General features: G+C 42.3%; 1 protein-coding gene across 2 annotated transcripts in view; it reads left to right on the top strand.

The window, feature by feature from the left end:
- Nucleotides 1-18099, top strand: part of OSBPL5 (oxysterol binding protein like 5) — a 219276-nt gene that overhangs the window by 177091 nt on the left and 24086 nt on the right. For both annotated transcript variants that reach the window (XM_090032528.1, XM_090032527.1), the window contains 3 exons: nucleotides 4132-4303; nucleotides 12599-12818; nucleotides 16597-16781. In XM_090032528.1, coding sequence (XP_089888654.1) covers nucleotides 4132-4303; nucleotides 12599-12818; nucleotides 16597-16781 — 577 coding nt within the window. The remainder of the gene's footprint in view (nucleotides 1-4131; nucleotides 4304-12598; nucleotides 12819-16596; nucleotides 16782-18099) is intronic.

The following is an 18099-nucleotide window of genomic DNA, read 5'->3' as shown; positions in this document are numbered from 1 at the left end:
AATTCTCCTTGACTTTCAAGTAAGTAGGTAGCCATGCTCTGGATGCCAGTAATGCAGTAGTAGTGCTAAATGCTATTGCAGAATGGACTTGTGCAATAAATGCTCTTTAGAATTTGATGTTCCTGCAATTGAATAGTAAAGCTAAGACTTTAAAAAACAGGTGCCTAAGCTTATGGTCTCTTGGGTTTACAAAGGTGTTTATTCACCTGCAAGAATGGAAAAATGCCTCAAGGGATGAATAGAACTGCCCAGCTACTTTTTATAAACATGGGCCTTGCCTTGTTAGTAGGAGTGTAAGGCTCATTAATTCATCTAAACCCTTAACCACGTGCTTTAAAAATTTTTATTCTAGTGTGGAGAAGATATGCATGTATGTAATTTCCTTTGAATTGGGTATTGGGTTTCAGTGGGAACTGCACCCTTTCACTTCTGTAACTGAAGCTGTAAAAATAGCCTATATTTAAGAGCTTTTTTGAAAGCTTTGCTTAAGTGCACAAATGGCACACACAGCATTCCCAACAGCAAATTACTGCAGTTCTCTCCCTTTCCTAGGACTGGAGAATAGAAGGTGAAGATATGCTTCCTTACATGGAATGATCTGGAATATGTTTTGAGTCAGGTGTGTGAAGGAGATGAGGGATTTGTGTTCAAATGCCCATTAGCTCTAAGGCATTATCCAGGCAAATCCTTTGCATGGTGAGAAGTGAAGAGATCTCTGTATATCAAGGCTTTTATATAATTACTTGCAAAATCCAAAGTAGTGTGAAATGAATTATAGCCTCCCTGAACCTGCCTAATCATTTATTAGCCATTATGTATGGTATTTGTAAACCACAAGCTGATGCTGAAGGAATCTGCAGGACAAAGTAGGAGTAAATGACTACACTGAATGCCGTTGCTGGAATTTCAGTAAACCCATAATCCTTCAAGACCTTCATTCTGTCTGTTTCTCTTATACAAATGATTCATGGGAGTGCAGAGACTTATTAAAATTATAAATATGTCTTTTATAGAAAAATGATTCAAACCTTTGAACTCTAATTGCTGTTCCCATAGGGCCAAAACCTGGTCCTATTAAACTCCACTGGGACTTTGGCCTAGTGGGAATTTAGACAGCAGTTAAATTTCAATTAAACTTAACCCTGGGTTTGTAGTTAGATGTGTGTTCTCCTAAGTAGGACTGCTTCCTTACACTTGGGTGGGGGAGTAAAATCAGGGCTATAAGAAATTCATGTGTTTACGGGACTCTCCACTGCTCTTGCAAAGTCCTTGCTAATTTCCTTCGTTTCCTCTCAAGTGTGTTCTAATTACTCTATAATGTATTCTGAGAACTGTAATGAAGATCTCTGCTATATGTGGTAGAAACTAGAGCTTCTCAAATATCCTGTAAATTTGCCAGGTGCCTGTGCTCGTTAGTGATTCATATGCTTCCTCTGTATTTTTAATTTGTTTTCAAATGTATACAAAAGCTTCCCTGATAAGCAGACAAAGGTTATGATTTATAGCAAGCAAAACAAATCATGGAGAATCCAATATATCTCCTTGTTTCTTCAATGCTATAATCACCACTGAGCACCTAATTATGTATTTTGCATGACTATGCTGACTTGCATGCCTAAATAAGAAGTGTGGATGTTCAGTATAGGTTCTGATAGATGCAATTTTTTCCATGCCAGCTTATCACCGGTTCTGCACTGAAATCAAATAAGAGTATGGAGAAATCATCAAATTGGAGAGAGTTAGTAGGTGAGGGGGCTAACTGTAGAGCAGCTATCTCTGGGAATTGTATGTGCGCTCCCAGTTACTCCATGTTAAATGGAATGAGGCAATGTAATGCGGGTGTCTCCTGGGCCGGTTTAGCTTTCAGTTACCTTTGGGGTAATTGTGTGCCTTCAAAGAGCTTCTTGTGTCATGCTTTACATTAAGTCCCTGTTCACTTGACTCCCTTGCATCTGAGTCCTCAGGGTGCACTCAGAAATGTGGATGTACAACAGTTTGTTGTGCTTAGAAAGTTGTAGGTATGGGGCCAGTGTTTGTGCTGATGCAGAACGATAGCAGAAGCATGTTGATTTTTGCTGAACTTCCTTCTCAAATGATGAGAATCTTGGCACTTGTAATTTTGGTAGGTCCCTACTCAGTGCAAGTTTGCAGATTTCGCAAAATGTGGCATTGCTTGCAAAAATGGGCAATGCCCACAAAATCCACAAGGCAAAAGAAGGAACTGAAAATAAAATGCTGGATTGTTACTTTAAATTGCCAATTGCTCAAATCACAAGCGAGACCTTATAAAGGGGGATAAGGCAAAATGCCGTGTTTATTTATTACATAAATTAGACATAGAGGTTCAGACACACCACTGGTAGATGCACACAAATCATTATGCACAAAACTAACACACAGGCACACACAAACACAAAACAACCATTCCATTATAGTTACCAGCAGCAGTTGTTCAATAATAGCACTGGGTGGCCAGCCCAGGCCTTATTGAGAGAAGATGCAGATAGCAGGTAGGTTGGTTATTTTGAGAGACAGATCCTGTAGATAACAGCTTGGAGTCGGGTGAAACAGATGTGTCTGTACTCCAACGAAACAGCATTTGAGAGAGAGACTCGCCCAACTTAGCATTCTCAAAGTTCTTTCTTGTAGGGGTTGGCATCCTTTGTTTCAGTGCTTTGGGGTTTTTTCAATACCCAGCTTCTGTTTTTGAGGTTGTTCTTCATTCATCTTCAGCTTATCTCAGCCTGAGGTCAGTTTGGTTGTTAAAGTTGGTATCTTAGCCTTGGAGTGTTCTTGCTGCCCATCTGGCAGGTTATGTGCCTCTCTCTTCCTTGTTATCTCCTGTTGTGTCCTAGGCCTCAAAGAGATTCTTCAGCCATCCATTAATTAGTTTACTGACTGGTGCCTTGCTATTTACATAAACAGTTAAATCGTCTTCTCCTGTCTCTATGCCATTCTCTCACCATTCACCCTTTCACATGCACTCATTCAGAAAGGGCGTACAGAGTTCATTCATTTATGTCAAGCAAAACAGTACAAAAATTGAGTTTCCAAGTTACTTACAAGACAAAACTAACATGGTTACATTTCACTATTATTAGACTTTGTTAACATCAGCTACATTAGTTCAGTTCATGCTGCAGGATCCCCAGAGGGAGCTGGCAGTGCATAGGGCACTGCGGCAGCCCATCAGCAAGGGGACGGGGAAAGGGACAAGGGGAAGCTGCTCAAAGGGCTGCTGGCAAGATGGCTGCCATCCCTCATTTTTTCCATTGATTGGCTGTAAGGGCTGCCTGTCATGTGGCCACACCCTTCTCCACCAATCAGTGCAAGGAGTGAGGCTACATGATGGATGCCCCTCACAGCCAATCTGCAGCAGAGCCAGGACCATTTAACAGGGATCCCTCACAGCCAATCAGCAGCAAGGGGTGGGGCTGCTGGAGCCCCTTGGCCAGAGGTTCAGGGGAGAGGGGGGAAATGCTGCACTCTGCCCACAAAACGGCTGCCAAGCCCCACAATCCACCAGTGAAATCAGCAGACAGCCACCACAAATTCAGAAGGTCCCTAGTAATAAGTGACTAATAACACAGTATTAATTACCTGGCCATGATCCTTGAGGCTAATAATTTTTTTGGTGATGTTTTTTATATGGAGATCTAAACAGGGTTCTGGGACTTGCATAAAATGGTAACTTGCACTGAGTGCATAAAGTGAACACTGAGAAATATAGATTGTACCCAGCAGCATCTATAATACTGCTGAATGTTAAAAATTATGCAATGTAAAACTTACTTTTTGGTTAGGCAACTGATTATTAACCAAGGTGCCATGGCACCGTGGGGTTTTGTGAGATTCTTTTAAGGGTGCTACACCATATTTGCACTGTTAGGTGTGCAAATATCTATGCACAAAATAAACCCAGGGATTTCAAACAGGAAGGCATAGTGTCAAAAACATTGACTTGTTGTGGTTGTTTTGAGTTCTTTGCAACAAAAGATTGACTTTGGTATTTTTTTTTTTTGACTACAGAAAAAATGGTGAAAGCCTAAAAGTTAGCAGCTTTTGTGCAATGGCAAACAACCGCTTTTCACAGCTCTCTGACTTTCCATACTTAGACTTTTGTTTTTGCAGGTCGATGTTGGCTGGATGCTCTGGAGCTTGCCCTTCGTTGTTCCAGTCTCTTCAGGCTCAGCACCTCCAAACAGGGGAAGGATGGAGAACTGAACTGCTCATCTGATTCCTCGCATGCTGGCCTATACAACCTCTTGCACACTGCCACCATCTCCGACCAGGAGCTCTTCCAGTAAGATGTTTTTGCCTCTTGGGCTTGTAAAGGTGTTGGCATATATAGATGAATGATTTTTTTTTTAACCTTATTTTTTTCATTGGCTTGGTAATCTAACTTCAAGGCTTGCCTAGATAGGTTCTCATACCTCACTCAGTCTGTGACATCTGGGTGCTTTTTGGCCAGTGAAGGAGTTGATTTGTGTCTTGCCATCTGAAAGCTTCAACCTACAGACTGTGAAAGGACTGGTTGGAATCTTAGTTGTGTAAAAGTGTGTGCAAGGATCAAGTCCACTCTTCCTCTTACTTGAGCTAATCTTCTGTTGAAGCTAATTTTGGTAGAAGAATTGCTTGCCTGGGTTGAGTACCAGTTTATAGGTAAGCCCACCAAATTGGGTAGATAACTAGATGCAACCATTCCAGCATCTAGTCATTGTTTAAGCCACTGACAGACATTTAGTAAAAGATGTGATGCAGTCCCAACAACTGTGCTTCCTGCCATGCTGCACATAGACAGTAGGAGGAGTGACTGTGGGATCAGGGGTCAGATCCTCATTGTACCATATTGCCAGTGCAGGGGAAGCCTGGGGTCATGATGACAGAAAGCATCAGTCAGCTGATCTGTGTTCCCAGCCACAGGAATGCATGGAGTTCCTGCAGCTGGGAGTACTTGACAGCCCTTCAGTTATAGCTCATACAACTCATGAGTACAACTCTTTTTTCCTTCATTCCTTCCAGGTATAACATGAGATGAGGGTGGGACAGCACAGTAGGAAATCTGAGGTGTTACTCAGACGTACAGGTTAACTGTAGACCTGTAATCTCATGTGCCATATCCTTGTTGACTTTTCAGTTCTCCCATTTGCTGCTAAAGAGACAATACGCTATAACAGTACCCATGTTAAGAGCTTATATTGACAGTGAAGCAAGGAACATAGTGTAGTTTCAGGTATAAGAAAGTTTCCAAGTACAAGAAACTGAAGCTTATGTAGCAGCATTAAGCTTGTGCTTTTTTTCTGACTTGTGGGCACATGAATGCTTTGCCAGATGGGGGATGATCTTGTAAAATCAGATACCATGCATCAGTAATGGAAGTACCATTGCCTTGCTGCACACTTGTCTAAAGATGTTTGTACTTGCTTCATGTTACTACATTAATGGCATAGTAGCAATGCTTAAGGCATTCAACTGGGTTTTGAGGTTGTGTTGTGCTCAGTACCGTGCAATTGAGTAAAAAGAACACAGTAGAAGGAGGTCGGTCCTTTATACCACCTTTGCTGTGGTACCCTGTTATATCCTGCTATGACAAATCTTCTGTTACACCTGTGTGTACATTCTAGGACAGAAGTAAACCTGTAGCCCTGGTAATATGCATTTGGAGCCACAGCTATAGTAAATGGAAATCGCAGGAGACTGGCTAGGAGTGTATTAAAGTATTCCCCCCCTATCACAGATAAAGTTTATACAACAGCTACTCTCTCTTCTGATTGCATGTTCAACATTAAGAGGCCTACTTAGCCCTCTAGAAATAGGGGCTTCAACAATACTGCAGAAAACAGTTTTTAGAAATGTTCAGCAGCCATAACTGGGATCTGATATTCAAAAAAGCTTGGGTCCTGGAAGAGTCTGGCTGCAGTTGTTGGCACTGAGCGTTACTCAAAGGTTAGCTCTTAATGCAACTCCATTCTTGATGCTGGTGTGTTTGAAGCTTTGCCTTACGATTCAGTCTTCCCGGAAGGTTTAGAGCCTTGGAGACTTTGGCATCTGCCTGGCAGAGGTGTGAATTCCCCGAAGTGACGGGGGATGAGCAAACTGGCGGAAAGAGACACCATGAAAATAACATTCCCCAAGTGCTGAGCTAGAGATTCTTGACTTACCCTTGACAGTGCCTTTCTCAGGGATTGATTCATTCTAATTAAATGCCTTTTTCCTACAGGGAATCATACCAATTAAGTTGGCATGCTATTATTAGGGAGGCAGTTAATTACATTTAGCTCCATCTTCAAATTAGTCAAACTACTCTGTCAAGGGGGGAAAAAAGGGCAGATGGTGTATATTCTGGAGATGACCTGAAACCAGCTCCATGTAGAAGGAGAAATTTATCTTGGGTAAATAGTATGTGTGTCTGATGGCACCTTTTGTTTCTCTCCTAGAAGAAAGTGAAAATGACACAATGATAGCAAAACTGGTATCTTTACTGCCTTTCATGTCATGTGTGCATCACGATTTCTGGCTCACTTTGTGGTTTTAGATTTCCAAGCCTTCTGCAGGGTTGCAGACTAAAGCCCTATTCAAGTCTATACAGTCTTAACTTGTGACTTCAGAAGGAATATACACTTCTTCCATCTCTTAAATAGCAAGCTTTCGGGCACAAGCACCCTTCTTCAGGCCTAGGGAGACTCTAGCTTCTTCCATTCCTTGGAGATCTCAGAACAGCAAAAGTGTGACAGGATGTCAGTGAGAATGGGAATAGGTGGACATTAAGAAAACAATGGGTAGAGAAGAGGATTTCCACTCACTTACATTCTCACTAACATCCTGTCATACTTTTAGCTTTTGCCTGAAAGCTTGCTAATAACTTTTTGTTCCAACTGATCTACTGGTCTAATAAAAGATATCACATCTACCCAAAGAAACTTGCTTGCCTATGTCCTTGGACAAACATGGATACAACCAAAAACCCTGCGTGTCTTAAATAGAATCAGGACTCGTGGTAGAGGTGATAACTTTTAATAGTTGGTCTCATAAAAGATATCACCTCTACCATGAGTCCTGATTCCTTTTTGCCTCTAGACCAAAAGCTACAACCTGGATACCTGACTGCAGCTCTTAAATGTTGCTTTAGTCTTTGGAGATCTCCTTCCTTGTTCGTCTGCCTTATCTACCTGTTGTCTGTCCTGTTTGAGTCCTACATTATAACCTCTCTGAGCCAGAGGCTATTTCCGTTGTTATTTAAAGGCAGGAGGAGGACTGTGTTCAGTAGGATGGGATCATAATCCTTGATTGGGGTGTCTAGATGCTGCCATAATAGATATCATAAATAATATGGGGAGGGGAAGGTGAGCTGCTGGTGGCCAGAGTGGTCCCTGGGCTATGTGGGAGGCTGGTGCTTCCCTTCACAGCAGCGGCAGCTCCACCCCCACCGCCCCAGGCGGCACCTGCCCACAGGCACCCGGCTCTGGTGGTCCCAGGGGGCAGCGCAGCTGCGGAGGGAAGCACCAGGCCCCTGCACAGCTCAGGCAGGCAGGCAAGCTCCAGGGGAGGGGTGTGGAATCAGACTCCCGTTTTTCTTGGGCAGAGTCTGCTTTCCTGGGCTGCTGCCAGGCTGCCTGCAGGGCTTTCTGCAGAGTGCCTGAGCTGCACGGAGCCCGGTGCTCGGAAGTAGTTTAGTTTTCTGTGCCCCAAGTCACTTTATACCGCTGAGGCGAATTTCCTACAGCAGCTGGAATTAATGCACCAATGCGTGCAAACACCAACACCGTTAAAGTGGTGCAAAAGCATTTAGCCCGCTTTTAAAGTGGCGTGTACACATGCCCCTTGTTTTGTCTATACACGGCCTTAGATCCTAGTTGGAAGCCAATGTAAGCCTTTCTTACTGACTTTAGATCAGGCTCATGACTTGGCTTTTATTTGTAATGTAAATATTTCTCATTTTTAACAGTTCTGGTTGGCATCATTCGTGAGAAGAGAACTGGCTGGCTCCATTTAAGTCAGTTGAGTATGCTGTTCAGAATGAAGAGCATCTGGTTCCCCCAGAGTGGTTCTTTAGCCAGGAGTGTATTGAGGGCTGTGTCCTAGAAGGCCAGTTGTTAATTATTGTCTAATATTAATATATGGTGTGATTTCAAATGAACTGGTTTCCTGCCTGTAGCTCTGCTGTGGAATAACCGTGGGCAGATCTAGGAAAAGGGCGCAGGGAGGGGAAAGACGTGATGCCTGTTTACACATAAAACACGACACATTTTTTTCCAGTTAAAAATAAATTAGTAGTTTTACTAATGTGCTAGGGGGCTAATACTATATTATTCATTTTAAAATCAAAGCAAAACCAAATATAACTACTGGAAAATGCCTTGATTTGCTAGATTTACGTATTCAGTTAAAAACCAACAGCCCACAAACTAAACAAAAATAGTCAAATCATATCTTGTCGTTAGTCCTTTGGTCATAGTTAAATATGTCTCTTATTCTTAAAACAAACTCTGTCTTTCCTGAGAGTCTTGACAGGACCTCTACTTCACTGTCAGTCATTTCTATACCTGAGTTAGTATTACCACACCTAAGCTGAGGTTTTTAGTTGAAGTTAAAAACAGTTTGCAGGTCTGTGATAGAAGGGGAAGATTGCCAGACCTAGCTAACAGACAGCAAAATTGCAGAAGAAAAGGATAGTTTGAATACTGGAACTTTAAGACCATTAAAAAGGTTAGAGGTTTGTTAACACCTTTTGGAATGGAGAGATTAGCAGAAATTATAGAGATGCTATTGAGCCCTGAAGTCAATTGAATGTCTCAGCACTGCCTGACTAGACATGCTGCTGCCCCTCCCAGGCAGTTGGTTTCAAAATTGGTGTGGAGCAGGAATTGAAGTGGGATGTAACTCCATCCTCATCCCAAGACCCACCCCTGGAAATAACTGAAATACTGTAAAAATATATATATATATATATTTTTTTAGGAATTTTATTTCTTTTACTGCTTTGTGGAAGGAGGAACCATAATAGGAGTAAAAAGAAAGCGGAGATATCAACAACAAAAAAGGAATGACTGAAAGTTTTGAATTTGAGGGAAGACTTTTAAAAAGCTACATAACTACATGCAGCTGCTTATTTAACAAATGCTAAATGAAGCACATACTATTTCTCAAACATTGATCTTGGCCCATCTAATGAACCTTTGCTTCAAGTATACATGCTCCTTGGAGAAGTTTTCCACAAGGGAAGGAAGCCTAGCAACCATACACCAACACAGACATATTTTGGTGATCATTTACCCCAAAGAAACAAATCAAATCTCTGAATTGTCAACACCTAATTCATGATCTGCTGTCCAACAGGTATCTTTGTAGGATCATGGGATAAATTTCCTTGTCTGCTCTTTGCCTTTTGCTTGTCATTTATTGTCTGAAGTCCAAATATGCACTTAGCTCTGGGATGGAGATGATCTTGGTGATCAGTCATGCTTGGTAGTCACTGCCTAAAGCAAAATGTAGAGGTCAGGACCTGGGATTGGAATTCACTGGAACTACATATGTTTATAATAGTAGCGCAGTGGTGATCAAATACAACTGCCATTAGCTATTTGGTCTTAAGCCTATAATCATTTGTCTGAACTGAGAAACTGAAAAACCTCATAATGAAGATATTTTTTAAATGATATAAAGCTAAGATGATCTCTCAAACTTAAAAGATGCTGTGAGCCAGAATTCTGAAACAGCTCAGCTTTGAGTTTTGGCTTCTTCCAGAAAGCTGGCCATAAGAACAGGGATTTTTGCATAGTTTTTAAATAATCCCATATTTTTGTGACCAAGTGGGAACTGAGCTCTCCTAAAACTTGACACCAGTTCTGTGTTCTGAAAACTTGAAAATCTCTTGCTAGCTGACAAAGCTTAACTTTGTTTGAAGGTCTCTCCCTTATATATGTAAAGATGGTTAAAACAAGAATCCACTTGAGAAGGCATTTAAATTTGTAAAAAGCTTTCTAATGCATTGGGGCTGGAGGCAGGGGTTAGGGAGAGATGGAGAGAGAGAGAGACTTGTTTTAAAACAAATGCTGACAGTGTAAAGATTTGTGGCCCTCTCAGAGGCTGAGCATGAAATGCTTGTCAGTGACAAAAAGCACCATGTTGCCAGAGACTGAAAACCCCTTCCCCATGCCTCTCATGGGGTTACACATGTAGGACCAGCTGTCTGTCTTCTGCCTTGCAGAATGCCCTCTTGATGGCCCAGTGTGACACAAACTGGTCCACACTTTTTTTGCGAGGTGAAATGTCCAAAGTCAAATGTGATGTGCTCAGACCAGGAAGCAGAAAAGTTGGAGGGCATCCCTAGAGCTGGCACCTGCAAGCTAGTTTCCGCAGCTTTTTTGGTCACCATCTTGGCCTGGCCTAGCAGGAAACTGGCGAAGCAGATCACACTCTTCCGCTGCTTGGTATGGGGTAGAGAGGAAGTACGTTGTCTTGGAGAAGTCCAAGTCCAGCATGCCAAAGAGGGTACCAACAGCAGTAAAGAGTGACTGCATCTGAGGGCAATCCAGGAAGGCATGGAAGAGTCTCCTTCACTTCCTACTCACGGAAAGGGCAGGCTGCCACTAAGTCTAAGTGGCAGACAAAGATGCCTGTGGCCAGGGCCTCATGCAGCAGCCACCACTGGAGGTCACTAGTTCCCTTGGCAATGCGTAGCTTGTACAGAGTGTGCCAGGGCCAGACAGGCTTGCTCCGGCATTGCTGCCACTAGGAGGAAGGGGAGCTGGAGAGACAGAGAGAAGAGGAAATTGGGAAAGATTACTTTGGCAGAAAAGAAGACCAGAGGCCAGGTTTACACCCTGCTCAAGGCTCTGTAAACCAGTTAATGCCAAAAGGGGTAGATCTGCCTCCTGCTCATTGCTGCTTGTGACACAGTCATAAGGCTACGATGACGGCATTGGCATTTTACAAAATACCACTGTAAAAATAGCTTAACTTCCCCCCCACCCCCGAGGACTTGAACAGGGTGAAACAGGGTCACATGTTGGCACCTAATAGCAGGAAGGTCTCTCCCAAAGTAAACTACTGGACCTTTCATGTCCATTTAGTTTTTCTGAAATATTTCTTGGTGCTGCTGAAAGTACTTGTGTATTTAAATTATGCACTGAGTTTGTGGATCTGTTAGAATTTGTAAAAGAAAACCTGGTAAGGTTTCTGTGTGTTGGTAAAATTACGTAGCTCAAGAGATGATCTCTACTGTTAATATCATCTGTGGAAAACAATTGGGGCAGTCAATGAAATAATGCTACCTGAAATAATCCCTGAGGAGGTGAAATTTGCATGGAAATTTGGTCAGAGATGTAGCAGGATTGCCTAAACTGAACAAGTAGCAGGTCTGATATATTAAAGAAATGTTTCTTATGTGTGCACAAAACAATTACGAGAAGGCAGTGACGCAGTTGCTTTTCCAAGTAAACTTCAGCAGGAATGTAGGTCCTACTCTACTGGGTCAGAGTGGCCGTCTGTCTAATCCAGTATTGTCAGCCCACCCATGACAAGTACCAGCTTGATCAAAGGAAGATACCATAGGCAGTATAAAGTATAACCTACCCCCTAGAAAGAATTTCCTCCTAATCCTCATTTTTGGAGGTTTGTCAGTACCCTGAAGTATGCAGGTTAATATCCTTTCCTGAATTTAGTTTTTGTTGTATTTCTATACATTTTTGTTGCAAACAAATGTCTGATTCTTGTTCTTGAATCATTGGTCTTGGGTATCTGGCAGCAATAAGCTCCACAAGACACTTGGGCATTGGGTTAACAATTTCCATTTATCAGTTTTAATTTGCCCCCTCTATCTCAATTTTATTACATGTACTTTTAGCCTTTTATAGGGTTGGTTTCGTCATCTTTCACTGAAATGTAGTGGTAGTAATCTTTTTTTTTTTTTTTTGGGGGGGGGGGGAGTGTTTTCTTGTGTCCTCCTCCTGGCCTCCTTTTAGCTTGTTCTTATGGCAAACAATCTCCTTTGATTCACACTGAAGGTCTCTACTCAATTAAATCCAGCAACTGCTGCATATTCTGCATTTAGTCTGTATGAAGACTCCTGGTTGAAGTCAATGGGCATTCTGAATAAAAAATCAAGGCCAAGTAAAGACATTACACTTTTACCAGTATAAGACATCAGAAAGCAGCCTATACCTGTAACAGAATAAAGTTCATGCATAGACTGATTTTAAAAAAGGTGGAACCCAGTCTAAGATTTGCGCCCCTCCCCTCCCCCTGCCCCACCAAAACTGTAAATGTGTTTTCTGTTTGTTACTGATCTAGAAAACCACATAACTTAGATCAATTCTACCTTGGGCTTGTTGAACATCTGTACCTAGCCCTAGTATAGAATATGCAGCGAAGCCACAAAATGAAGACGGAAGAGGAGAAATTTGACCTAAATGTCTTACTGCTTGTATGGTGTGAACTGGGCATTTCTGCAGGTTCCTTCCTTGCTTGCTTTTTCTGTTTACAGTCTTTGCTTTGGCTCACAAGGATTAGAGGAGGGTGGGGGATTGTCTTCACTAAAACACCTTTTGGCAATCCAGATGCATAAATCAAACAGAAAAAATAACAAACTGTGTTTCAGTCTTAATGAGTCAGCCCTGGAAAACCACCACCATCTGGAAAATGACGCTTTTTCTGACAAGTCTGAGAGAGACAACATAGAGGAGTCTGAGAATGAGACTCACGAGAACAGCCGGAAGACGAACGAAAGTGAGAGTGACCAGTCTGAGACCCATGGGGAGGCCTCTCAGGAAAGGAAAGGGACAACCTATATCGAACAGATCTACGAGGAATTTGGGGAGGTAAAATAAAAAATAAAATCTAAACTATTTCCACAGAACACTTTCTAAAGTCAGAGTGGTTTTTGTTGTTGTTGTTGTTTTGGTTTTTTCTTTCTTCATGCAGTCCCTAGCATCTAGTCAGCTTTCTGGACGAGGGACAAGGTAAAAACTACTCTATGAGTTGAGATATTTTACAAGCAATACTGTGCGTGGGTTTATGCCAAATTCTGTTGAATTGTCCTTGTGCGGTAATCATTCATTAGGAACAGCAGCTCTGGTATTGGCCCTTGGCATATTTCCAAAACCAGTGATTGCTTTAACTAGGCATTGCATTAAGGAGTCATGTAGCATTTGCACAGTTGTTTCAAAAGACAGCAGGAGGGGAATTATCATTCAGGGCAGGTATCCCCACCAAATAGGATGCTTCAGTCCATGGCAGGATGCAAAATATGATATTTCTCTTTATTTGATATGAATAAAGATGAACCCTGTGTGTGTTTAACAGTACCTGAGCAATTTTTCCTAAATGGCTGGAAAGCCATTTCTCATGCAGTTTAAAATTTGGACATGAATGTATCTGCATACATAAGGACCTTTTTTTACATTGTGACTTCTCTAACTTATAAGTAGCTCATGGAACTGACATCACTGGAGGGGGAAGAAGCGGGGGGGCATGGAGGTTGAGTCAGCCAGAATACACTTGATCTGAGCCTTCAAGAGACTGAGAAGCAAGGAGTCAGTGGAAGACCTCCAACCTAACACTGGGAGAGACGAGGTCAGAAGCCAGCCTGTTTTTAAGTTCTGAATTTAAACGCTTGGTGATGACGGAGTACAGGTCCCTGAGGAAATACCTGCGAGTACAAATTTATAGTGACTTGGCTATTCCATACCTATCCCCAGGCAGGCAAAGTTCTTTGGGTAGATGTACTTATCTTTTATTAGACCAACTGAAATGTTGGGAAAAAGGTCTTTGCAAGCTTTCCAGCACAAACGCTCTTCCTCAGGCATAGGGAGACTCTGCTGGTGTTATGTGTTCTCCAGAGTAATCAACGAATCAAATCACTGTCCCTGATTCAGGCCTGATTCTGAATTGAATAGGGCCTGTTTCAAACACCCCTAGTCAGCAGCTATAAACTATGATTTGCTTGTACAGTTTAATCCCTGTTTCAAAGAAAAATAAGACACACCAACGTAAACTGTGGCTTTGTCTGTATCAGTGCTTTGCTTCAGTGCTGTTACATCCATAGCTACAACCCCGGTTGCTCTGCCCTGTGATTTCTGAAGCTTTTCTGCCTATTTCCTGGGGAAGAATGTGTGCTTGAAAACAGAGGCAGCTATTTTTCTGCTCCTAAAGTCCTTCTCATCTCTTCAAGGCCTAATAGATGGCAAATTATTCCCCTTTCTCAAACAAAGAATATTGAGTTCAGATTAAGAATAAACCACAAACAACAAAATCAGCATGTAAACTAGCATTTATAACACTTATCAAATGATAAATTCTCATTTTTAAAGTGTCAGAGAGACATAAGCAAATTGATACATTGGCATTTGTGGATTTGGGACCCAAATAAATATTTAATAGGTGACATTAGAAAGAAAACATGGGTCCCTTTCTACTTTTTAAATGAGACTTTAAAATTTATAGCACAAGGCTGTGGAATTATACTTGGTTTCTGTGAAGCTACTGTTTTAATCATGAATGTAGCTAGAAGTAAGGCCTGGCAGCAGAGTGGCTGGGTTTGGATGCGCTATGCATTCCACAGGACATTATATACAGCTTTGGCCCTTAGATACTCTTAGATTCTTGGCCGTGAGGAGTAGGCTTCCACCTGGATTGTCACTCTGAACAGGCGGAAGGAATGTACTTGTAGTGTTTTCACCCAGATGGTGACATTACGGGAGGGAGAGGGGTGCCATGGGCAATAATGCAGTTAGCACCTGGGATGATGTGTGAACAGCCTCCTAAACTAACTGGGTACATGCTTTATGCCTTGCAGTTGGTGCTATTTAGACATGATGGACCAATCTTTTCAGGCACAACTTCACCTCCAATTTTCCAGCACTACTATAGAAGCTCACTTGGTGCAGAGAGACCATACGCAAGCATAGATTTACATTTTTATAACAGTCAGCTTTGCCTTATCTGAGCTTCCATATCCGTGCTGGAAACTTGCAGGCACAAACAGTTGTGGGGACATTTTTGTGCCTGCCAGAATTGAACACAGAATAATACCATATCGTAAATCCCATATCTGTGAAAGGTGGACTGTTAGTTAGGAAAACTTGCTTTTGAATTATAGGAGCTGAAAGGCATCCCCACTGGTAATACATTTTAAGAAGCCAAACAAAATTATTTGCAAGCTTTCTTCCCCCTCATCTCCTGCTGAATGCAACTCCCATCCTGAGCTCTCTAAGGCAAGACTTTGTATCAAGTCCAGTCTAGAATTAATTTGTAGTATTCAAGAAATACTACCTGAAAAACTGAGTGAAAAATGAAAGTGCTGACAGATTCCTATGTATTTTCATAGATTTCATAGACATTAGGGCTGGAAGGGACCTCAGAAGATCGAGTCCAACCCCCTGCCCAAGGGCCAGGAAGTCAGCAGGGATCATAGGATCCCAGCAAGATGAACATCTTGGTGGGATCCTAAATGTCTTTTGAAGGCATTCGGAGTAGGTGCTTGAACCACCTCTGTCTGGCAGTGATCTATTCCAAACCCTGGGGGCTTGGGCAGTATGGAATAGATTGCTGCCGGAGGTAATCCTAGCTACCAGCGCTGTAGTAAGTTCTCTTGTGGTTTCCATTTTTTCCGAGGCTCAAGCTGTGTCCATTTTGAGTGTCCATCACAAAGCTGGCAGGATGATATTTAACAGAATGAAAAAGGCTTCCTTGTTGATTTTTCTTTTCACCTCAGACCTGGGTTCTTATTGTAGGGGTAAACATTAGTTAAGTGGATGATCAGGAGCCAAAAGCTACATGGGAAGATTCTCCATTGGTATAAATTAGCTATATCAATTTGCATCAAATAAAAATAAGAGGCTGGTGTATGAAAAAGCTGCACAACTCTTTTCCTAAAGTAAAGTAGTATTTCAGAAGCAGGCCTATGCAATTCCCTGTTAGAAGTCTCTTGCCTGAGGCATTAAAGCAGCAGAAGTCCTAATATAAATAGCTGCTGAATTTCCTTCCTCCATCAAAAAGTCTAATGCCTAAGATGGGCATTGGACACCAGACCTGATAGCTGATAGTGTTTGAAAGTTTAAGCTCATTGGCCTGTTATACCTGATGCAGCTCTACTGAAGTCAGTTGCATGTAGCTAAAAGCAGAATGTGGTCCATGACTACTACTCTGTCTACTTCTGCTGTTGGTGAAGGATGCTGGCCTGTAAGCTTATGTTTGTGCAGGAATGATGACAGGGCAGACTCAGGTACACAAGTCCTACCTCACCCTCTCACTCCTATACTCAAAGGACCACTTCCATTGTTCTTTACCATGTTAGTCATTGGCCTATCTGCTAAGTTTGTCAACAGCAGCAAAACTGGTTATAGCCACTGCTAAGAATGCCCACCAGGCACAAACTTCACCAGGATACACTACTCTGATGATTTTGCTCCTTACTCATGTGGGCCTGATTTGCACCAATGACCATGATAAAGTCTAAAATCTAGGTCGGTTCCCTTATAGCTATGTGCACATCTAGTAAATGGCTGTTATCTAATTGCCACCTTTCACATTGTGCGTGCTTGCTTCCTTGCTTGCTTGATTTTTGGTTGTGGTTTTGTTTCCCCTTCCCCTATTCAGACTGGTGAAACCTCCCAAACAGAAACGGTCTCTGATGAAAACAAGAGTCTGATGTGGATTCTGCTGAAGCAGCTGCGCCCTGGAATGGACTTGTCCCGAGTGGTTTTACCTACCTTCATCCTGGAACCACGATCTTTCCTCAACAAACTTTCTGATTACTACTACCATGCTGACCTACTTTCCCAGTAAGCTGCACTTTCGGCAGCCGCATGAACACGTGTGAAAGTATTAGGCTGGGCCTCCCTGACACATTTGTATGCTGGTGAAGTCTCCTTAATACACGAGTCTCTAGTTTGATCTGTAAATCATGTCAACCATCAGCTCCTGTGACCTTCTAAAGCCAGATGGTTCCCAGTGGAAAATGGCAGATGTGGAGAAAGCAAAGAAAATGGGAATGTGCTAGATGCTGCTCTCAGAGCCCACCCCTCCAGCATTGGCTAGAATGGATCAAAAAGCTGGTAGTCTGTATGGCTACTAGTAACAATATTACTCCACCTTCTGGTGTACTGATATAAAAGGAGGCACAGGAAAAAAACCCTTACAGGAGAATAAGCTGCAGCAGAGTTGCCAACTGAAAACAATATCAGGGTTGACTGGGGAGTTGCATGTTATTTCCTATGGGTAGAGGCACCCTATTTGCAGAGATAGTAGAACATATTTAATAGGGCTATTCGAAGCTTTGGTTGCTGATTTGAATCAGCAGAGATTCAGCTTAATTCGGCAACCAAAACTCCGAATCCAAATCGAATCAGGAGACGCTTTAATCTCTCTAAATCGAATTGGAGCCCTCTGAATCTATTTGGAGAGATTCAGAAAGATTTGATTATTTGGACGTAGATACAGCTTTAAATGTTTTTTCTACATACCTCAAGGTAGCAGGTGGCTCGTGAATGCTGCGATACTGGGGCAGATGGAGCAACCCACAGGAATGTGGGGGTGTCCCCAGCATGGAAGTGGACCAGAAGCACTTCCGGTCCACTGGGGAGCACACGGCCACCCCCCACCCCACCTCACCCCCATGCTCCTGTGGGATGCTTCATCCACCCCAGCATTGCAGCATTCATAAGCCATGCCTGGTACCTCGAGGTATGTAGAAAAAACATTTCAAGCTGTGTCTATGGCCAAATCATTGATTCTCTGAATCGGCATCAAATCTTCAGATTCGGATTTGGCTGAATCAAATGGGGGCAGTGATCCGAATCAACAAATCAAATCGCTGTCCCCGATTTGGGTCAAATCTTAATTGAATATGGCCCATTTCGCACACATCTTATATTCAATATGTGCTTATAAGTATGGGCTGAAGTTCCTAATATGCTGTCTTCTTTTTAGATTTAAAAAGTATGGAATTTTATATATCATGTGAGTAGGTCACATTATTCCACTGCTTTCCCAGTGCACTTTCAAGCTTGCCTGTTGGGCACAGTTTCACTATTTATAAATGTGGAACTCACTGTCTTCTGCTTCAGGAGGCTTGAGATTATCATCAGAAAATGCCTTATG

This window comes from Crocodylus siamensis, chromosome 2 (genome assembly GCF_052110815.1).
Source record: "Crocodylus siamensis isolate JL-2025a chromosome 2, ASM5211081v1, whole genome shotgun sequence".
Classification (NCBI taxonomy): Eukaryota; Metazoa; Chordata; order Crocodylia; family Crocodylidae; genus Crocodylus; species Crocodylus siamensis.
Note: the sequence above shows the minus strand (reverse complement) of the source record. Positions and strands in the feature narration are given on the sequence as shown.